The sequence below is a fragment of the Notolepis coatsorum genome (assembly GCF_963971535.1).
Source record: "Notolepis coatsorum genome assembly, chromosome: 10".
NCBI classification, from domain to species: domain Eukaryota; kingdom Metazoa; phylum Chordata; class Actinopteri; order Aulopiformes; family Paralepididae; genus Notolepis; species Notolepis coatsorum.
In genome coordinates, this window is record NC_140174.1 from 133,114,623 (window position 1) to 133,138,138 (window position 23,516).

The 23,516-nt window shown below is 47.1% G+C and overlaps 1 protein-coding gene across 2 annotated transcripts in view; it reads right to left on the bottom strand.

The window, feature by feature from the left end:
* Positions 1 to 1,148: 1,148 nt before the first annotated feature.
* Positions 1,149 to 23,516, bottom strand: part of LOC311235244 (G protein-activated inward rectifier potassium channel 1-like) — a gene marked incomplete at its 3' end in the record, with an annotated part of 94,299 nt that continues 71,931 nt past the window's right edge. The window contains exons 2-3 of one of the 2 annotated variants that reach the window (XM_084322654.1): positions 9,346 to 9,562; positions 1,149 to 1,819 (exon numbers count right to left, since the gene is read on the bottom strand). In XM_084322654.1, coding sequence (XP_084178780.1) covers positions 1,149 to 1,819; positions 9,346 to 9,562 — 888 coding nt within the window. Of the gene's footprint in view, positions 1,820 to 9,340; positions 9,563 to 23,516 lie in introns of those variants that run through there. The other variant, XM_084322655.1, reaches the window with a different exon arrangement.

Here is a 23,516-nt window from a genome sequence, read left to right on the forward strand (position 1 = left end):
TCTGAGGCTATTATGAGCCAACAGTGGTGCATTCTACAAGCAGGAAATCCTGGGGGACTTTAATTACAGAGCGTGTGGCAATTAGATGGTACACATTCAATATTAGTTTCATTATTTACAGCTATGCAGTACCAGATCGAAAGATTACCCAGAAAAGGAGACACTACGTTCTCTGTATAAAAAAAATTGCAATACTTGCAAAGACACGTTTGTGCTTTTAAAAGAGATTTATTATTTTTTGCACAGTACTAGTATGATGTAAATGATCTATGCCTGTAAAAAAGGCCTTATTGATAAATACACTTCATATATATATATATATATACACCCCTGTTACTCCATCGTGTGTTTATGTAATATACCTATATATACATAATATATATATACATTGTGATGAAGCACCTTGCTAGTCCACCACAATTGGCCTCCGATTACAGACTCGCTCACGTCGGTGGTATTGTGTCAAAAAATAACAATAGTTACAACTGTGCAGTAGTTACAAATATACTTCAAAGTGAACATTTAGAGAAAATAAATACTTAAATAAGAAATTCACCGTGGGGATGGGGGGGGGGGGGGGGGGTTGCAACAGCAATTTTGCCTATTATCGCCGTTGTATTGTCGTGAGCTGTTTTAACTTGATGTGGATAAACACAGTAAGATTTTACATCAGATTTTGCCACCAATGTGGGCCCTACCAACTCATTTCATGGATAAGGGTATTTCATTCTCGTCATGTGTTTTTCTCAGAGACTTTCCCAGAGTATGATGGGATTGCCACTTTGGTGCATAATTAGTTTGGGGTTAGTTAGTCTCCCATTAGTCTCATGGGAGCCCTGACAAAAAGAGTGCACTAGTGAGAGAATTGACAGAGAGATCAGACAGAGAGAAACCGGAGAACACAAGGGCAAAGTGTTGGTGTCACTGGGGGGGGCACAGATGGTCTCTGTCAAAGATGGATGGCTTGTTGACGTTGTCCTTCTATTTATGGCAATGGACAACTTAGTACAAAGCCTGTAATACCGTAGTAAAATATTAGAGAAAACAATGCAGGAAAATAAAAGGAGAAAATCAGTATCACAGTAGTGTCCATTACCTGTCTACACAGTGTTTATTTTTTTTTAAGTCTTAGCGGTCGTTATCAAAAGTCAACGGTCGGCGTTCATTCTGCGCAGTTTGGCGGGCAGGTTGTCTTCCGGCCGACCCCCGACCGAAGGGATCTGGACAGGGGCTGTGATGGAGGTCGGCGTGGGGACGTAGCTCAGTCTGCGTGTCTCCGTCCCCACCTCACCGGGCTCTCCGTTCAGCGCCAGCAGCTGGACTTGCTCCTCCGGCTCCCCCTGGACGCAGACGGAGCCCAGCCTCTGGATCCGCAGGGGCAGGTCCCCCGTGCTGGCGGCCCTCTGGCCCGGCAGCGCCGCCGCCGCCATCCTCAGGCCCATCCGGTGGCGCTCCTCGATGGTAGAGCTCATGCGCTGGAGCTTGCCGGGGAGCCGGGCCGGCGGATCCTCAGAGCGCTCCACGCAGTCCACCGACAGCAGACGCTCCCTGCGGACCCCGCGGACGCCGCCGCCGCTGTTGCCCGGGGGAGGGGAGGCCGGGGTGGAGGCGGCCGGCAGGGGGTTGTTGGGCGACGTCAGGGAGGACTTCTCCTCCTGCTCCTTGACGCTGTGGGACGGCGTGGGGACCTCGAAGGTGTTGTGGAACTGGGAGTAGTCCACTCGGAAGAAGCCCTCCTCCAGGGACATGACGGGGAGGAAGCGGTGGCCCCACAGCACCTCGTCCTCGGTGTAAGACGTCCGAGCCTGACACGTCATGCCTGGGTGACGAGAAGACAAGACACAAGTTAGGAACTATGAGAGATGGGAAGACGAGGAGAAGAGAGAAGATAAGAGATGGAGGGGATGATGAAGAGAGAACAGACGTCTTCTCGTTTGCAATCAGCGCTCGTCTGGGATCGCTTTCGGAGCAGACGCTCCTTTGCTACAGTGTTCAATCATTTTCGTCATCAGCGGTGACCGGTCAGTTCAGGATCGTTTACAACCGGACGTGGTCACTCGTCGGACGGCTTGTCAACGACAGATGAGCACTGATTGCAACGAGAAGGGGGCAGAAGAAGACCAACAAGTTATTTGTTTTGATTCGCGCGTCTGAATGAATGGAAGTGGACAGCCATTTTGGATAATCACGCTGAATTATTGCGGTACACGCATTACAAAAACCTTTGTTAAACACACATTTTCCGTGGGATTTTTATAAACTTTGGACCTGTAGGCTACTACATAAGACTTCAGGCTATGGAACTGTTATGTTTTCCAGCTCCTACCTCTCAGCTGGAACCCAAAAACAGGAATCTGGCAACAATTCAACACAAAAGTGTTCAAACCTCTGTTTCTCTATTACATTAGCACTCACTGATTTTTCTTTATTGTGTAAGAAACCTCATAATGTTACCATTCAAAAGAGACCAGACGCATGCATGTGTTATAAGTATGAAGTATAATAAATTGCATATTACTTTGGGTATGCAATCGTCAGGCGTGTGGGGTAAGCTTAAGGCAGGGGTCAGCAACCTTTACTATCAAAAGAGCCACTTTTCCCCCGTCCAACAAAATAAAATGCTCAGGGAGCTGCACAACCTATTTACCCTTAAAATGAAGTTATATATCGTATTTGCTTATCGCGTCCCGCTCTGAGCCTTATGAGATACCCCTTATCTCCTATGATACCTACTGTATCTCCAACGAAACAACTACATGCACCCCACCTGTATGGGGCCCCGCCCCTATGGTGGCATAGCCCATATAACCATGACTCTGGTCACCAAACACCCTTCCTCTATTTTCGTCCCAGCGTACTGGCTGCGTGCACCATACGTTAACTAGCAGGATGAAAAGATTAAGGAAGATTCGTAATGTTGAGGGCTTACCGGAGGATTGTTTTTCCCTGGATTCTCCGGAGCTTGTTTCGGCGACGCATGAGACCTGTGCTGGTGGTTCCTCGGCTGACGGCGACGGACCGAGGGGCAGCGTACAAGGTTTGACTAACGGGTCGGCTTGTACAAAGGTGAGGTCTGTGTCAGTAGGCATCAATGTCGGTGTTGGTCGTGCTGTGGAGTATGTTTCGGCACCAGGGCCGGGGCGGCTTGGCGATCGTTCCACTGTAGTGGGCGATGTCCTGGCGATCCTGGAACATGCTGTTAACGCTAATGCTACTACTGCTTTTTCTGCTAACGCTGATGTTGACGCTGGAATGTCTAATAATCCCCGCCGCGGGATTCCGCTTTTCCCTCCTCTTGCCAATTTCATTGATGAAGGTCAGTCGGTGGTGGATGTGGGGGGGTTCGCTGAGCTCTATTTACCTTTTTTACGGGTGAAGGGGCTGACAACGGGGTGCAGGGCGGGGGTACCTCGGCTAAGCAGCCAGGTAGCTTCTTTTCTGTGCCCAGGCGGGGATGAACGACGTTCCGCCCGGCCGATGCTTGTTAGCATATCGGCTCGGAGGGTGGCAGTATGGACGAATGACTGGTATACTGCTGCAGGATGGCATTTAGTGGCGGCCAGTGTTATGGCTCAGCTGGCTACTTTCCTATCCAAGATGGCGTCGGGTTGTAGGTCTTTGGGTCCAACCGACATTGTAAACGTGATTCATGTTTGTGGTGTTATAGAGATCTTGACTCAGTCGCAAGCTATAACTGCGGGGAGGATTCGGATGCTATTGACTTTGGTTGTTAGGCATGTTTGGTTGGAGCAGTCTCCTCTTGGGGAAGAGGATAGGTTTTCTCTCCTCACGACTCCTTTTTCCACAGATAGTCTTTTTGGGCGTTCTGTGGAGGCGCAGGCGGTTATTGATCTGGGTCCTACACCGCCTCACGCTGTGTAGCCAGAGGTGGGAGCACAGTCTCGTCAACGACTGTGGCGAGATCCTCGACAGGCGGCCATGTTTCCCCCGCCAGTGGTGCCCTGGTTGGAGAGTCAACAGGGTATCGCGAGGCCGACAGCCTTGGCGGCCGAGGGATCGGCCATTTTGGGTGATTTCGGGTTTGGTAAACCAACCCGTCGTCATTTTGCCGCGAGCAGCCCGCTCCCCGTTCAATCCTCTCTCTGTTACCCCCAGAAGCGGGGCTCTGAGTGTTCTCCTTTGGCTGCGGGCCGCGAACCTTCATTGAAGCGTATGCGGCCCCATTCTTCGCTTCTCATGGGGGCAGGGGCTGACACCCAGTTGATGGCTGAGCCTGGGTCTGTCCGTGAGAATGTTCCGTCGTCGCGTGGTTCCTACACTGCAGGTTGTGGGTGGGTGGAACCTGGTGTTACAGCTGCCACTAGCTCCAGTGGTCAGCAGAGGGACTCGTTGCCTCTTCTGTTGAATGCTCAGCAGGGGTTACCCCGGCTTCGCCCTCGCCAGGCGGGGTATCGCGCTGTTGCCTCCCACTCCCGTCAAACCGGCAGTGGTCTGCAAAGGAGAGGCGAGCGTGATTTGAGTGGTAGCAATATCACTGCAGGGCTTCGGCGTGTAGGAGCCCATGGGGTCCTCATGCCTTGCGTGTCTAGCTACGGAACAACTCCTCAGCATGCGCTGGAGGGGTGTTCAGGGGGCGAGTGTGTGTCCACAAGTTTGATGACAGCTCCTCCCGTATCAAACCGGCCCTTTCTGTCGGGGTCCCCCCTTGGGTGCTTTGCACGACGGGGGGGACCGGGCCAACTATCTACTGTTCCTTGCGGCCCAGCGTCAGTTGACGGCGGGGCCGCTGTGGGATTATATTCACATATGGCGACGGGAATGCCCTTTGAATCGGTGGATGCAGAGAACGTTAGAGGCGGGGCTGGTTTTGCAGTTCGCACAGCCCCATCCTCCGTTCTCAGGTTTGGTGCCGACCCTATTAATAGGGTCAGACGCAGTGACAGCCCTGGCCGACGAGATCCAATCTCTGTTGGCGAAGCAGGCCGTCGTTGTGGTCCCGAGCGAGGACGCAATGTCAGGCGTCTACTCCCGTTATTTTCTGGTGCCCAAGAAAACAGGGGGGGTCAGACCTATACTGGATCTGTCCGCGTTCAATCGGTTGATTGTAGCGAGACCATTCAGGATGTTGACCGTCCGACTCCTTCTGCTTGCTGTCAGGAGGGGGGACTGGTTCACCTCCATAGACCTGAAGGATGCGTATTTTCACATTCCTATTTTCCCTCCTCACAGGAAGTTCCTACGGTTCCTGTTTCAGGGCGTAGCGTACGAGTACCACAGAATGCCGTTCGGTTATTCTCTGGCTCCCCGCACATTCACCAAGTGCGTGGCGGCTGCTCTGGGGCCTTTACGTCGTTGGGGGATACGAGTCCTATTCTATCTCGACGACATTCTACTCCTCAGACGTTCAGAGGAGGTTGCCAGGTCTCATACTCGGCTGGTGGTGGAATTCCTCACCAGCCTGGGTTTTGCTGTGAATTGGAAGAAGAGTACCCCTCTTCCCAGTCAACAGGTGGAGTACTTGGGCTTGACATTGAGGTCAAAGCCCATGCTTGCGACCCTCTCGGAGCAGCGTCGGGGGGATCTCCGTCGCGCGCTCGGGGGTTTCCGTCTGGGAGGGACGGTTACGGCGCTGCAGGTGATGCGTCTGCTGGGCCTTATGTCGGCTGCTCACACGGTGGTTCCTCTTGGCCTCCTCTTTATGAGGAGGATACAGAGGTGGTTTCTCTCTTTGAGAATAGATCCGGTGTGGGGCAAAGGGAGACGGTTGACGGTTCCTTTGTCGATATGGGGGGATCTCGCCCACTGGGGGAGGCTGGGTATCCTCTCCGCTGGGGTCCCCATGGGCAGCAGTGGCTCACACGTCACGGTTTTCACCGACGCCTCTCTCACGGGTTGGGGGGGGACGTTTCAGACCCATGCAGTGGGGGGCAGCTGGACAGGTCATGCCGACCCGGCTATCCTGCATATCAATGTGTTGGAGTTGAAGGCGGTCCTCCTGGTCCTCAAACGGCTCGACCACCTGGTGGTAGGCAGGCACGTTTTGGTCAGGACGGACAATGTGACGGCGGCGGCGTATATCAACAGGCAGGGTGGGACTCGTTCCGCCCGCCTGCTCCGGGTGGCGCGCGAACTGTTGCTATGGGCATCCCGCAGGCTGCGCAGTCTGAGGGCGCTCCACATTCCTGGTACGGAGAATGTGGGGGCGGATATAATGTCTCGGGCGGTCTTCGTCACGACGAGTGGGAACTCCACCCCGACATAGTCACGCAGATCTGGGATCGGTTCGGGGAGGCATCGGTGGATCTGTTTGCGTGCCGGCGCTCTCACAAGTGCCCCTTGTGGTTCTCGCTCAGGCGAGCGGATCATCCCCCCTTGGGGGTGGATGCCTTCTCGGCCTTTCCGTGGCCGCCCGGTCTTCTGTACGCCTTCCCTCCTGTACAGCTGTTGAGTCAGCTGTTTGAGCGGATACGGAGGGAGCGCAGGACGGTGATCCTGGTCGCACGTCAGTGTGGGGCACGTCAGTGTGGTTCCCGGTCTTAATCCAGCTTCTGGTCGCTCCTCCTTGGGTCATTCCGTGGTCAGCGACGGCCCTCTCACAGCACAACGGATTGTTTTTCCAGCCTCCGGTGTTGGGTCAATGCCTGGTGGTGTGGCTGGTGGGAGGGTGAGTCTGGAGAGGATGGATCCCTCGGTGGTTGATACCATCCGGTGTGCGCATGCTCCCTCCACTGTCGCGGTTTACGCGGGCAGGTGGCGTGCGTTCCAAGAGTGGTGTAAGGGGGGGGGCTGGGACCCAGTCTCCTGCCCCCTGGATGCTGTTCTGAGTTATCTCCAGTCTCTTCTTGGTAGACTGTCGGCTTCGACGGTGCGGGTATATGCGGCAGCTATATCCTCCTATCATGAGGGTTTTGAGGGGACTGTTTTGTTCAGCCACCCTCTTGTGAAGCGTTTCCTGCTTGGCGCTCGACGCGTTAAGCCGGTGCAACGCTCCTTGGCTCCGACTTGGGATCTTCAGTTGGTCCTCGGTCGGTTGTCCTTGGCCCCGTTTGAGCCGCTCGAGCAGGCGCCGTTGGGACAGCTGTCCTTCAAGACCGCGTTCTTACTGGCTGTCACTTCCGCTAAACGCGTAGGTGAGCTCTGTGCTCTCTCGGTACGTCCAGAGTGCCTGTCTTTTCGGACCGATTGCGGTGCCACTCTGCGACCTAATCCTGCTTTCGTGCCTAAGAATATCCGGAGTTCCTTCCGCTCCCGGGATATTGTGGTTCAGGCTTTTCGTCCTCCTCCTCACACTAGTGAGTTAGATGCGGGCCTTCACCTGTCATGTCCAGTCCGTGCTTTGGGGATTTACCTCAGCCGTACTCAGGACTTCAGGGTTACCGACCAGCTTTTTGTCTGTTACGGTGGGGCTCGTGCTGGTAAGGCACTGTCGAAGCAGCGCCTGTCCCATTGGTTGTGCGAGGGTATTACCCTCTGCTACATGTTGGCTGGGCAGGATCCCCCTGGGGGCATCAGGGCGCACTCCACTCGTGGGGTGGCTGCCTCTGCCGCTCTCCTGGGTGGGGCCTCGGTGGAGGACATCTGTGCTGCGGCTTCATGGTCCTCCCCGGGCCCCTTTGTAAGGTTTTACCTCATGGACATGACCGGGGGTTCTGTCTCCCAGGCGGTTCTGGGGTCTGTGGCCTTTCCTGCTTCCCGTCCTTTGGTAGGGTAGCAGGAGTGTATGGGTATGGGCCACAGTGTGTTGATTCACACGTGGTTCCGCCTGTACGGTGTGTTCAAGGGGTTCTAGTTCCCTCTTGTTCGCATTCAGGTGGAGTTGACTGCGCCCCCCCTTCATTAGGAAGGATGGGGTGACAGGGCTCCCCGCACCCCTTGATGTGGGCTTACGGGTCCTCAGGGGGTACATCTGTCGGGTCTCGCGTCCGCTCTTCCCCATATCTCATAAGGCTCAGAGCGGGACGCGATAAGCAAATACGATATATAGCGATAGGTTATGTAGATAACCTAGTTATATTAGTATTGGCTGAGCGTCCCGCTCTGCGCGGCCCTGAGTTCCCTCTTGAGGGATCTTTTCCTGGGACGGGATTTGGCGAGGAAGGGTGTTTGGTGACCAGAGTCATGGTTATATGGGCTATGCCACCATAGGGGCGGGGCCCCATACAGGTGGGGTGCATGTAGTTGTTTCGTTGGAGATACAGTAGGTATCATAGGAGATAAGGGGTATCTCATAAGGCTCAGAGCGGGACGCTCAGCCAATACTAATATAACTAGGTTATCTACATAACCTATCGATAACAGTGTATAACGTTTTATATATCCTCCCCAAGCATACCCCACATTTAGCATAAAACGCCTGACAATTGCATACCCAAAGTAATTAGCAATTTATTATACTTTATACTTATAGCACAGTTTGTTGCATTAATGGGATTATAAAGCAACAAAAAAAAATACTTTTTATTGCTGTTTTTACCTGTTATAACAAAGGAAAACCTCAAACTCTTATGAAGAGGAGAAAAAATACTGGCTGTGTAGACTTATTTTTAAATAAAACACAGAAGAGGAGACAAAACACCGGCGTCTGTAGACCGACTTTGAAATAAAACCCTGAACTATTCAGGTATATTTGAGTCGTTCCCTTATTTGTGGAACATTTATAAAATAAAAAGTAGTCCACATTGAAAAAATACTACCATGTGTAAACCTACTTTGAAATAAAACACAGAAAAGGAGAAAAAACACTGGCATCTGTAGACCTACTTTGAAATAAAACCCTGAACTATGCAGCTCTATTAGAGTACTTCCCTTAAACATTTTTCGTTGTTCGCAAATTTTGCACCACATATCAGGCATACAGGTAAGCCTTTTGTTGACTAAATATCTTAGTTGATGAAATATTTTTTCATTTCAGTGTCACAGTATGACATCGATCTTTTTTTTTTGGGCCAGGGAGCCGCAGCTGATTGGCTTCGGAGCCGCAGGTTGCCGACCCCTGGCTTTAAGGGGTTAAGAATGAGTGACGTTTTTCATTCAAGGGAACCCAGCTGCGAAGATTTTGGCCACATTTCACGCGTTCAGGAATCCGGAGGGGGATTTTTGTAAATGTGTTAGTACGGCATTTTTACCAAGGTATTTACAAAGGTACTTACGAACATGTTAGAGAATAAGGACCAATGACTGGTAGAGAAAAGCTTGCACTATTGAATATTTAAACACAAATCAAGCATTCTGTTAAATACTTGATAAGTTATTATTGAGGTTTTGCACTAGGCCAGGGGCTAAAGGACAGGAGAACAAAAGATGAGATGAAGATAAGTCTTATTGGACACAAGGGGGGGGGGGGGGAGAGAAAAAGTGTGAAATTGTGATAATGGTTTCTCTAACCGGTCGTCTCCACGATGCCCTCGAGGATGACGACGATCTCAAACTCCTCGTTCATGAGCGAGCGCTGCGACAGGTCGAAGAAGGGGCTCCTGGGGTTGATCTCATGGCAGATGGTAAGGGGCGACACGAGGAAGAGCTGGTCGGCACCCGTCCCGAACCCCACGTCCAGCTCGCACTGATCCAGCGGCAGGAACTCGCCTTCTGGGGTCTGGCGAGACTGGGGGGGGGCACAAACGATTAAGACAGGTGTCAAAGGTTGAGGATACCATAAGGCTAGGCTGGTAAAGCTATGCCTCCTAAAATGTGAATCGGAAATACAGAAATACCGGCTACAGGCTTTCCGGTTTCCAGGCACCCCCTGATCCGTTTATAGTCCCCAGCGAAACAAACAACAAGCAGGTCTGTCAGCCTGTCGAGGGAGGCGATAACGAGATTGTTTCTGGGGGGGATACATTTTCATGAGCACCGTGTCGTGATTTCAGGGGCGGGACTTCCTACCTGATTCCCACTTTGGGCCGTAGTGCTTTACCAGGCTTTATCTCTCGAGATAAAGCTGGGAACGAGGTTACATAGAGGCAGAGTGAATCCATGACCACTCCCACTTTTAGGCAAAATAGTCAAGAGGTTCCAACCCCTTTGGAAGGGTTTGTGTACAAAGAAAGCTTTGTTGAATGGAGATGAGCCACAGGTCTTTCCTCATTTCGCCTATTAGTACAATCCAAGGTTATGAATTATAACCCTAGTTATATGAATACTGGTGTAGCGTCTTGCTTCACCTACTAAAACTATGGGCGCTCGGTGAAAGAATTTTACACAATGCACCAGTCACTGACCAAGGCCATGCCCCCACCTGCACCCATCACTGAGCACGGCCATGCCCCCACTTGCATTATCACTGACCAAACGATCACGAAAAAAGAAAACTAAGGACAACAGGAAAAGAACGAAAAAGATATTCCTTTATTGATCCCATTGGGGAAATTCAGGCATCATAGCAGCATGGGGGAAGGGGGGGGGTACAGGTAGTAAAAACAACACAAGCAGTGTAAACAAATAGGTCAATATAATTTACTATCTAACTAACTGAAATATATATGCACAGTATTCACAGTGTCACATAAGGTGCAGTATGCATAAGGTAGTGTTATAATTTACTATCTAACTAACTGAAATATACATTATTCACAGTATCCACATAAGGTGCAGTATGCCTAAGGTAGTGTTATTGTCCTCCTTGGGTTCCTATTAGTTCTAGGTCAATGTCTGGCAGCAGTCGCTGCCCACTGTTGTGGATTCCGATGGCCGCTGGTATGAAGGACTGTCCGAGGCGGTTAGTTGAGTGTCGGCGGGGTATAAGTCTGTGGCTGAACGTGCTTCTCATCTTGACTAGCTCGTCGTAGAGAGGGTGGGAGGGGTTCTCCAGGATGGCAGCCAGCTTCCTTCTCATCCCCCTCTCTGCCATCACCTCATGACCATAATACCAGACATGCTTCAAGTAGTCGCTTCACCCTACCTCTGCCTAGAACCAACGCTCTAAAGAAAACTGCAATGTATAGAGCCATAACATACTCATTATTTTTAAAAGGTATGGTGAAATTGATGTTTTAGTAACATTGATGAGCATTCTAAAAGCAATTCTTAAAAATATTAAATTTTAAAAACAATCTTAAATTGTATTTAACACTGTATTTTGTTTTGTTTTTTTGTTCTCTGTTTCTTTGCTTGCATGTAATTTTAGCCATCTTAATTGTTAGTTTCATTGTGTATTGTATGTTGAGTACTGGCTTTTAATAATTAGTAACATTGATGAGCATTCTAAAAGCAATTCTTAAAAATATTCAATTTTAAAAACAATCTTAAATTGTATTTAACACTGTATTTTGTATTTTGTTTTGTTTTGTTTTTTGTTTTCTGTTTCTTTGCTTGTATGTAATTTTAGCCATCTTAATTGTTAGTTTCATTGTGTATTGTATGTTGAGTACTGGCTTTTAACACTTTGGTTGCCTTGGGTTAAATTAATGATATACCATAGATTGCCAGCGCTATTTGTCTATGGAGAAAGTCCCCTTCTTTGCAGGGCTATAACTTTTTAAATTCTATTGTTACATTGCCATTATTAGGGCCCATTCAAAGTCCTATATGTATTGTTCATTGTGTAGCAACGTTAAACTTTTTCATTCACATATTCATAGTAAAGTATGGTCTAATGTATAAGTATGTTTTCATCTCTTTCTGCAGCTTTCTCCAGAACGTGATATATAGCCCCAAATGCATTATATTGATGATGAAATACAGTTTGATGGCAATCAGCGCGATATAAAAAATTCCAACTAGACGTACTTCTAGAAGTTACTACACGTCATCTGATGTTGACCGGATGGGCGAGGGGGCGTTTATAATTCCGTGGGCAGCGTTATACCAATCATCTAATGTGGGTCAAATGTTGATAATAGCAGTTAGTATCTAAGATGGTAACGTTACACGCTAAAACTCACCCCAGTCTCCGTGCGCCGTTGGGCGATCATCGTCGAGTAGAAATTTTATCATTATGGGATATATTTTTACCCGGTCCATCTCCAGCTTGTATAATGGTATATACGTCCAAATCATGTTGTTTATCGAGTTATTGCCAATCGATCACCGTGTAGCGTGACGAGCCAGAGTCCCATGAACCATAGCGAGCGCCCGGAAGTACTACGGTCGTCATGACAACCTCTATTCAACATCCTGTGTGGCGATTGCGCCGATCGGCCACCAGATGGCGCTCCTGAACCGCCAGAGAGCTCAGTGGGTCCTGCTGGTGGATCTCAGGCCAGCGGAGGGGGAATATGAATCCGATCGCAGATTTTTGAAATATTGATATAAGGACGCTGTACAGCGTCCCCCGGCAACTTTAGCATGGCCAGCAAAGACGTGAAAAGACGTGTCCCGGCAGTCAAAGTGTTAATAATTCTGTTTTGCAACAATTGTTTTTGTATGTTTTTTGTGTGGACCCCAGGAAGACTAGCTGGTTGCCATGGCACCAGCTAATGGGGATCCGTAATAAAATCAAATCAAACCTCTAGTCTAGGTAGCTCGACTCCCACCACGGAGCTAGCCTTCCTCACCAGCTTGTTGAGTTTGTTGGTGTCCCTTGAGTTGATGTAGCTTCCCCAGCATAGAAGAGGACGCTGGACACTACAGACTGGTAAAATGACTGCAGCAGTCTATTGCACACGTTGAAGGACCTGAGACTCCTCCGGAAGAACAGCCTGCTCTGTCCCTTCCTGTAGAGGGCCTCTGTGTTATCCGACCAGTCCAGTTTATTGTTCAGGTGTACCCCAAGGAACTTATATGAGTCCACCACCTCCACCTCCTCCCCTCGGATGGTGATGGGAATCGGGGGGGGGGGGCCTCTTCTTGCCCCGGAAGTCCACCACCAGCTCCTTGGTATGGCTGCCCTACTCTAAATATCATTATATAGGCTGCCCTACTCTAAATATCATTATATAGGCTGCCTTACTCTAAATATCATTATATTGACTGCCCTACACTAAATATCATTATATAGGCTGCCTTACTCTAAATATCATTATATTGACTGCCCTATACTCTAAATATCATTATATTGACTGCCCTATACTCTAAATAGCATTATATTGGCTGCCCTACTCTAAATATCATTAAATTGGCTGCCCTACTCTAAATATCATTAAATTGGCTGCCCTACTCTAAATATCAGTAAATTGACTGCCCTACTCTAAATATCGGTATCAGTACTCCTTTTTTGGACATGTTTGCTCTTGACCTTTTGTTTATAATTCCTTTTTATTTATTTTTAATGTTTTTTTTTAATGTTTTTTAATGTGTTGTTATGATTGTTTGGTTTGACGGAACAAGATACCGTGATTTGTTTGGAGAAATATGGAGAAGTACATGTTCAAATATAAACTTTTCATTCATTCATTCATTCAGTATCACCCATTATCGGTCTTCTTGCTTCTTCTCTCCTCTGACCACTACTTTGGGGACACTTGGTGGTAATGATCTTCTCTCTGGCCTACAAGTCACTGCTTTAACACAGTCTGTGCTTGCCTGTCCTCCAACACAAGTACCGTTAGGGGATTATGGGTTGCGTTTTTATTTAATGAGAAACTAATTTCTTCCAAGAGGGGGACACCACAATCGGATAAAGAATTATACTCTATTTGCTCCCAAATTTATTTAAAATATGCAATTATGGGAGGAAAGCTGGAGGAAAGAAATAAATAAAAACAAGTGGTGCTTAGAACTTTAAAAAAAAAAACGTTACTTTCAATTGCATGCCTCTTAATCCATCCGATATGCAAAAGAGAAGTAGTTTCACAAAAGGAAATAGTCATTACAGGGGGAATTAAGTGGACAGCGTTCCTGTGCTCAGCAGATAGTGGGATGGTTTTTTTCCACCCTAAGGGGCCCTTCGATACAATAAAAATATATATTTTTTATAAAACCTGGCACAGCCCACAGCTAGACCTCCTCATAATCTCTTTCATCTCTATTCCACTGCCTATACACGAGAGCAAAATAGAGAGGGGGGGGGGGTGTCCCTCAGTGTCCTCAGATAAAACAATCCATTACCTAAACAAACTCATATTGAGCGACCCCCCCCCCCCCCCCCTCCTCCTCTGACACATCCGGTTCTGGCTGTTGCCTCCTAATTCACTTGTGTGTGAAGAGGCGTCCTTCATCCACTCACTGCTGTAAACACTCGGTCCACAGATGGCGAACAGACTGATCTCTTCTTTGCAGGGACGTCGAGGACACAAGGGTGTGAGATTTCACAGGAGGGAGCAGCCCGCAGACTCCAATTCCTGGCTTTGCCTCGGTGAGGAAACGGTGCTGCTGTCATTTCATTCTTTGACGCGGTGCCAGGCCACACTGCCTGAATTAGTGATCAGTCACTGCTCCTGGAAGACAGGAGGGGGGGGGGGGGGCACTACTAGGGACACGGAGTACTCATTTTATTACCGCCTACTCGACAAGCGAAACACCAACCAAACTAATTGTTTTTGTTTTGTTCAAAACTGAACTGGAAAAAAATAATCACACTAAAAAAGGTAAAGAAGTCCCTCAGCTGAATCTTAAAAAGACAAAAAGACAAATTAATCTGTGTGGTTGCACAGTCAATACGCCATACCTTTCATGTTGAAGACGGACTGCGTTTAGGCGGGAGAGACTATATGCCCCAATTTGGTGAACACACCAAGAATGCCTTGCGGTCAGGGAGCCATGTTGGGATGTTTTAATGCAACTACGGTTATAGACCCTCTGATTGTAATAGACAGACACTTAGCTAATATTACAATGAGCTACCATTAACTAATCGCTAATTTAAAATATGAATATCTGAAAATGAAGGCTATATTTCACTAAGTTGTCTTACTATATTTCTCAAACTGTTATAACTTATATAATGTGATCTGGACAATGCTACAGTGCTTTTATTTTATGTTCCATTTGATAGAACCCAGCATTGAAACCGAGTGGTAACGTTAGCAACTAGCATGCTATGTATCTTGGCTTTGCTAACTATCAGTGTTAATTTTGTCAACGAAAATTATGACGAAAGATGTTCGTCAACAAAGGTTTTTTTCATGACGACAACGAGACGTGACGTCACGTTATTGAAGACCATGTGACGCTAACGTGACTAAATAGTTAATTAAATATTGTTGACCACAACCGAGGACACAAAAATGTAATTTACAAAAACCAGGACGAAATTTCTCTTCATGTATGTTGATATTGTTGACTAAAACAAGACGAGACAAAATTATTATAACTTTTCGAATAATTCACATTATTATTATGCCATCGTCCCGACAGAGCAGTGTGAAGGGGAGCTCAGTTATTAGCATTAGCTGAAGAGCTATCTGAAAAGCTAGTTTTAGCTTAACGTTACCTTGGCTAAAGTTGGGACTATTCATAATCCAGCTGCAGACCTGCAAGCAAAGTACAGCAAGTTGGCAAAGGAGTATTCCAAGGTAAATAACTTTTTCACCAGTAACGTTGTTCGTCTTTCCATCTAGCTCGCGTTAACTGCTATCTCATGCTCACTGATCGACCTCTCCCACACATGCACGCAAATAATGACATAATGCAGACAGCCATACCGGTGACAATGTTTAGCTTTTAGTGCCAAATGATAAGAGTCTGAGGCGGAGTCTCAAAATAGAATGTTGAATATTTATTTTGCATTAAAAATCACAACAGAGCCTCTGCTACTACAGTAGCTAACCTAAACGGAGCCTTCTGGTAGCAAGTGCAACAATGTATAACGTCCGTGCGGAACCAATGTGCCAACAATCTTTCCGTGGGTGAACTCATTGAGCATAGTTGTCAATTAATGATACTAATACTAATCTATACAATCACCTGTTGTTGAATAAATACCATTACTTTCTAGTTATTACTAAAAAACAGTATATATAAAACAGTAGCTGTAAAAAAGAAAAAAAAGTGTTATAATTTATATAATATAAAAAAAAAATAATGTATGCACTGGTATCGGATCAGTATAACCAGACCTAGACCACCTCTAACTCTAACCCCTAACCAGACCTAGACCACCTCTAACTCTAACCCCTAAGTTAGGGTTGTGACTTCGAGGTGGTCTAGGTCTGGATAGGGGTTAAGAGTTGGTCTAGCCCTTTACATCCATATATCTAAATAATAATAAATTATAATGAATGCTTAACTACCCTTAAGTTACCCTAACCAGACCTAGACCACCTCTAACTCTAATCACTAACCAGACCTCTTCCATGTGGCACTGACCTCAGAATATGATTTTATATGTTTTTATGCAAGCAGATTGCAATCAGTGTGTACTACTACTAGTACTACTGTGTGTTCTGTTTACTTAGTTTACAGTATCCTGTTGTGAATGAATGAAAACTTTATTTAACAGATTGCAGAATGGGTACAATACAGTACGGCTCAATACATACAATTGTTAAGGGGATGCAGACCTGAGAAAGACGTTTGTCTTGTTTCCATCAGGGTCCCCCATTTTCAATTCATATAGACATTTATGACATACACAACATACATGACATTTATGGCATAGGGACATATAGGTATTTAGTACTGATACATTTGTGACATAAACGGTATTCAAATATACAGTACTGTTACCCCTAGATCCTGACAGAGTATATACATATGATGGGGAGGGGACTGTACATTAGGAGGGGGTGGGTGGGTGGGAGAGAAATATACATACGGCGGGGAGGGAATATATACATGCGGTGGGGAGGAGACTGTCTATTAGGAGGTGGTGGGGGTTTTGGGCATTTACGGTGGCCAGTTTCGAATTGCAGCCTCCCGTAGGTGCTCTTTAAGAGCGGTTTTGAATGTGGGCAGGGATTCACATTCCTTTACAGCTTTGGGTAGGGCGTTCCACATTGTTGTGGCATAATTGCGAAACGTGTTTAGTCCCTTGTTTGAGCTGAATCTGGGTTTAACATGATTTGTTGAGCTTCCTCTGGTGTAGTGGTTGTGGTATTCACTGACCTTTGGGAAGTATTTTGACATGTACATGGGCACCCCGGTCGTATAGTGTATCTTGTAGACCAGGCCCATTGCAAGTTGCTGTACTCTGTCGTCTACTCTAAGCCAACCTAGGTTGTCAAAGTGGGCAGGGGTGAGGTGGGTTCTGGGGTTCAGGTCAAGTAGTAGTCTGACCAGTTTGTTTTGTGATGTTTGTAATTTTGTTTTAAGCGCCTTTGAGGTGCTTTGGTACCATGAGGTGCACGCATAGTCATAGTACCCTTGAATGAGTGCTCCTGCCAGAGTCTTCAGGGTATTCTTGTTTACCAGAGAGGAGATCCGGTACAAGAATCTAGTTCGTTGGTTGACTTTTTTTATTACATTGGATGCCATTTTGTCACAGGAAAGATTTGCCTCTAGGATGGAACCCAGGTAGGTAATTTCGTCTTTCCTTGTGACAATATTGTCACCCACTGTAACTGAGAAGCCGTCGGTCTTGCTGAGTTTGTTATTTGAACCGAAGAGAATGGACTCTGTTTTGCCCATGTGTAATGATAGTTTGTTATCAGCGAGCCATATGCAGATTTTGCCTAGTTCCGAGCTGAGGGTTTTTTCAACCTGCAACTTGTTCTTGTCAGAGACCAGCAGGGCTGAGTCGTCCGCAAACAGGAACAAGTTGCAGTCACAGGCTGACAACATGTCATTTGCATAAATTAGGAAGAGTAGCGGTCCTAGTATGCTTCCTTGTGGAACACCACAGCTCACTGTGAGGGGGGGGGGGATAGAGTACCGTTTACCTCTACCATCTGTTCTCTCCCCTCCAGGTAGGATTGCATCCAGCTCACTGATAAGCTATCAAAACCAATTGCTTTTAGCTTGTCCATCAGAATGGAGTGATTGACAGTGTCGAAGGCCTTTTGTAGGTCCAGCATGACCATGCCGCAGTATTTGCCCGCGTCCACCTCGTGTTTGATGTGGTCATTCAAATAGAGGAGGCATGTGTCAGTGGAGTGGGACGTTCTGAAGCCAGATTGGAATTCGTAGATTAGATTTTTTTCCGCCAGGTACTTTTCGACCTGTTCGTAGACTATTTTCTCCATGACTTTCGAGATGGAGGTAAGAATAGAAACAGGGCGGTAGTTGCCTGGGTCTAATTTGCTGCCCTTTTTGTGCAGAGGGGTCACTCTCGCAATTTTGAAGTCCTTGGGGACGTGCCCCTGTTTTATAGAGGTTTATTATGTGTGTGATGACTGGGGTGATGGCGGCTGCTGCGTCTCTGAGGAATTTGGAGGGGATGTTGTCATGGCCAGTGGCCTTGTTAGGTTGGAGGGCGCTCAATTGAGTACCTCATTGTTATAGAATAAACCGCTGCCAGCAGGCAGAAGCCCAGCACTGAGCATCACCAACCCTAACTTAGGGGTTAGAGTTAGAGGTGGTCTAGGTCTGGTTAAGGGTTAGAGTTAGAGGTGGTCTAGTTCTGGTTAATAGGGGCCATAACCAGACCTAGAACATCTCTAACTCTAACCCCTAACCAAACCTAGACCACCTCTAAATATAACCCCTAACCAGACCTCTTCCATCACCATGTGGCACTTTACACCAACCTCAAAATGTGATTTATCATTTTATATGTTTTTATGCAAACAGATTGCAATCAGATTGCTACTGTGTGTACTATACACACTACTATTACTATCTACTCAACTACTTTACTGTGTGTTTGTTTACAACACAGTATCCTGTTAGTTAGTTAGTGTTGTTACACTGTTACTGCTGTTACTATTATTTAATATTTATCAAATAAACCGCTGCCAGCTGAGCAAGGCAAGAAGAGGTAATGTGTCTTATTAAGTTATTTCTCCATTCACAGATCGACAGCGCACACTTCCTGTGTATCACTTGTGCTGCCGACTCAGATTCCCCTTATGGGGGTAGATTTCTATCAAAAATAAACAAACGCGGGGTGCTCCAGTAGCACACCATGTTACCGCGCTCGCGCGGGACTCCGTGCTGCGTCACGGATCTGGTTGACTCCGAGTTCGATTCCCGGACCCGCCGTCATTTGCCGAATGTCTCCCCCTGCTCTCTCTCCCGTTTCACCCTGCAACTGTCGGTCATGCTTGACCAGGAAAGCGATAAACGCTAAAAAATTAAGTTTAAAAAATAAATAAATAAACAAACGCAAAAGTAGAATCCACAATCGTAAAAACGATCCACACACCTCTCAATTTGTGTATCGTAAATCATAAGGACACGCTTGATCTGCTTAGATTTACGTACGGAATTCTAAAAACACGCTTGGTCTGCTTAGATTTACATACGGAATTCTAAGGACACGCATGATCAGCTTGGAGTTACGTACAGAATTTTGAGACAAATATTTCGCTGTTTTCCCTGTGTGGATTCGTGTGTGAAGCTTCTTCTTCTTTGGCGCTACCGAACACGGCCCGAGGTGTGTTCGGCTCACGAGCGCTACAAGTGGCCAAAATCGCACATTATCTTTAAAGGAAAACTCCAACATTTTGGGAAATTAGCTTATTTAACATCTTCCCTGGAGTTAGACAAGAAGATACATACCTTTTTTGTCTCTGTGCGTGCATTTAGCTTTGGGAACAGTCGCTCCGTTAGCATAGCTTAGCTTCATCACTGGAAGTGAGGGAGGACAGTAGCCTGACGTTCCCTACAGGTTTGTTGATATTCTCATTCCTTCAAAGGATCCGAACCGATTGAAGTTTATGGATACCATGACTTAAAATCCTCTTACCTTGACAATTAAAAGCCTCCCCAATTTAGAAAACAGTAATCCAATGGCTGGTATTGATAATATACTACTAACTACTGGACGCTCGGAGCTAACCGGAGCTAACACAGAACAGGATGGTAAAGCAAATATAATGACTTCCTTTCTGGGGTTTTCAAAATAAAAGTGCACGTTGATAGCAGCGGAAAACGTTTATTTTGTACATTATCTAACGTTAACACGAACCTAAACTAACGTTACAACTAACCTAAAGTTAGTTTAGGTTCGTGTTAACGTTAGATAATGTACAAAATAAACATTTTCCGCTGCTATAAACATCGCACTTTTATTTTGAAAACCCCAGAAAGGAAGTCATTATATTTGCTTTACCATCCTGTTCTGTGTTAGCTCGAAGCGTGCAGCAGTTAGTATTATATTATCAATACCAGCCATTGGATTACTGTTTTCTAAATTGGGGAGGCTTTTAATCGTCAAGGTAAGAGGATTTTAAGTCATGGTATCCATAAACTTCAATCGGTTCGGATCCTTTGAAGGAATGAGAATATCAACAAACCTGTAGGGAACGTCAGGCTACTGTCCTCCCTCACTTCCAGTGATGAAGCTAAGCTACGCTAACGGAGCGACTGTTCCCAAAGCTAAATGCACGCACATAGACAAAAAAGGTATGTATCTTCTTGTCTAACTCCAGGGAAGATGTTAAATAAGCTAATTTCCCAAAATGTTGGAGTTTTCCTTTAAGAACCAAAAGTCAGCGAATGGAGCACGGTGCCAGGAACCAGCAAGCTGGATGGGTAAGTACAGTAAATATATGATGGGCAAAGTAACTGAAATTATTTCTAAGTATTTAACAGAGGCTAACTGCCTACGAAAACAGGCACAGAGGCACTGAAAGAGGATTTCACCCATCTAATGAACACACTAGACTAGACAAATATCAAGATGTATCCATCAGTGGACCAATTGCATGCTTTTGCAGAGGACAAGAAGCCTTCAGTCGACTCCTTCAGACATTAAGCACCCCCCACAGCCCAAATGGAATGATACATTTCTCAATAAAAAATTAAAAAAAAAAAAAAAAATTATATTATACTTTTTTTTTTTTTTTTTTTTTTTTTTAAGTCGACCAATAGTTGACTAACGCCACATTTTGGCCAATCCTAGTCGACCATCCAAATCCTTAGTCGGGGACAGCCCTAGTCTCCTCACAGGTTTTTCCTTTCTCCGTAGGAATTGTTAAAACAGCACATCATGGCGAGGTTGCAAGAAGGCCTTTCACACGTGCTCCAGCACCCACCACTGGATATCGACTATCTTGAGTTTGTGTGCAGTCAGGAAATGGTTTTTATTGATGCCATATCACAGCACATTCAAATGTCTGAGGGGTTTATGGAATGTTTGACAGAGTTGCACAACATGATTCAGAGACAGACAAAACCAACTGCCACCTCCAGAGATACACCTGACTTCCTAGTTCCTATCAATGGTTTTACATCTGTTTCTTTGAATGAATGAATGAATGAATCAATCAAAACTTTATTTAACAGATTGCAGAATGGGTACAATACAGTACGGCTCAATACACACAATTGTTAAGGGGATGCAGACCAGAGAAAGACTTTGTTTACATCAGGGTCCCCCATTTTCAATTCACAGTGACATTTATGACATACACAAGACATCATGACAATGTGTAGCCGGTGAAAAAACATAGCATCAATCAAGCTCAATTTATGCTTGGCCGCTCAACACCTTTGAAAGAGTCTTAGAAGTTAGCCTCATCTCGCACCGTGTTGCCCATATGCACATGTCCAGAGTAAAATTGTATTGATTTGTTATATTGTTTACACTGCTTTTTTACTACCTTATACCTCCCCTCCCCCATGCTGCTATGATGCCTGAATTTCCCCAAGGGGATCAATAAAGGAATGTATTATCTTATTTTATAGACAATTATGTGGGCAATATAGAACAGGTGACAGATTAGAAATAGCATCTATTGTTCAAAAGGTATGACCATTATAGTGATTAGTGGGAAAACTAAATACAAATTCCATCTGGATTTTCTTTGTGTTTTGTCAAAACATGGTCTTACCGGTAGGTTATGTAGATAACCTAGTTATATTAGTATTGGCTGAGCGTTCCGCTCTGAGCCGTATGAGATATTCTATCTCCTATGATGCCTAATGTATCTCCCTACGAACAAAAAAATACATGCACCACACCTGTATGGGGCTCCGCCCCCATGGTGGCACCGCCCATATAGCAGTGACGGTAGTCACCACACACCCTTCCTCGCCAACAACCCGTCCCAGGAAAAGATTCCTCAAGAGGGAACTCAGGGCCGCGCAGAGCGGAACGCTCAGCCAATACTAATATAACTAGGTTATCTACATAACCTACCGTTATATGCCGTATTTGCTATCGCGTTCCGCTCTGAGCCGTGTGAGATATGGGGAAGAGCGGACGCGAAGCCCGACAAATGTACCCCCTGAGGACCCGTAAGCCCACATCAAGGGGTGCGGGGAGCCCTGTCACCCCATCCTCCCTAATGAAGGGGGGGCGCAGTCAACTCCACCTGAATGCGAACAAGAGGGAAACTAGAACCCCTTGAACACACCGTACAGGCGGAACCACGTGTGACTCAACACAATGTGGCCCATACCCATACACTCCTGCTACCCGACCAAAGGACGGGAAGCAGGAAAGGCCACAGACCCCAGAACCGCCTGGGAGACAGAACCCCCGGTCATGTCCATGAGGAAAAACCTTACAAAGGAGCCCGGGGAGGACCATGAAGCTGCAGCACAGATGGCCTCCACCGAGGCCCCACCCAGGAGAGCGGCAGAGGCAGCCACCCCACGAGTGGAGTGCGCCCTGACGCCCCCAGAGGGATCCTGCCCAGCCAACGTGTAGCAGAGGGTAACACCCTCGCACAACCAATGGGACAGGCGCTGCTCCGACAGTGCCTTACCAGCACGAGCCCCACCGTAACAGACAAAAAGCTGGTCGGTAACCCTGAAATCCTGAGTACGGCTGAGGTAAAACCCCAAGCACGGACTGGACATGACAGGTGAAGGCCCGCACCTAACTCACTAGTGTGAGGAGGAGGACGAAACGCCTGAACCACAATATCCCGGGAGCGGAAGGAACTCCGGATATTCTTAGGCACGAAAGCAGGATCAGGTCGCAGAGTGACACCGCAATCGGTCCGAAAAGACAGGCAGAGAGCACAGAGCTCACCTACGCGTTTAGCGGAAGTGACAGCCAGAAGGAACGCGGTCCTGAAGGACAGCTGTCCCAACGGCGCCTGCTCGAGCGGCTCAAACGGGGCCAAGGACAACCGACCGAGGACCAATTGAAGATCCCAAGTCGGAGCCAAGGAGCGTTGCACCGGCTTAACGCGTCGAGCGCCAAGCAGGAAACGCTTCACAAGAGGGTGGCTGAACAAGACATCCCCTCAAACCCCTCATGATAGGAGGATATAGCTGCTGCATATACCCTCACCGTCGAAGCCGACAGTCTATCAAAGAGAGACCGGAGGTAACTAAGGACAGCATCCAGGGGGCAGGAGACTGAGTCTCGGCCCCCCGCCTTACACCACACTTGGAACATACGTCATCTGCCCGCGTAAGCGAAGCTCCAAGCAGGAAACGCTTCACAAGAGGGTGGCTGAACAAGACATCCCCTCAAACCCCTCATGATAGGAGGATATAGCTGCTGCATATACCCTCACCGTCGAAGCCGACAGTCTATCAAGGAGAGACTGGAGGTAACTAAGGACAGCATCCAGGGGGCAGGAGACTGAGTCCCGGCCCCCCGCCTTACACCACACTTGGAACATACATCATCTGCCCGCGTAAGCGCGACAGTGGAGGGAGCATGCGCATTCCAGATGGTA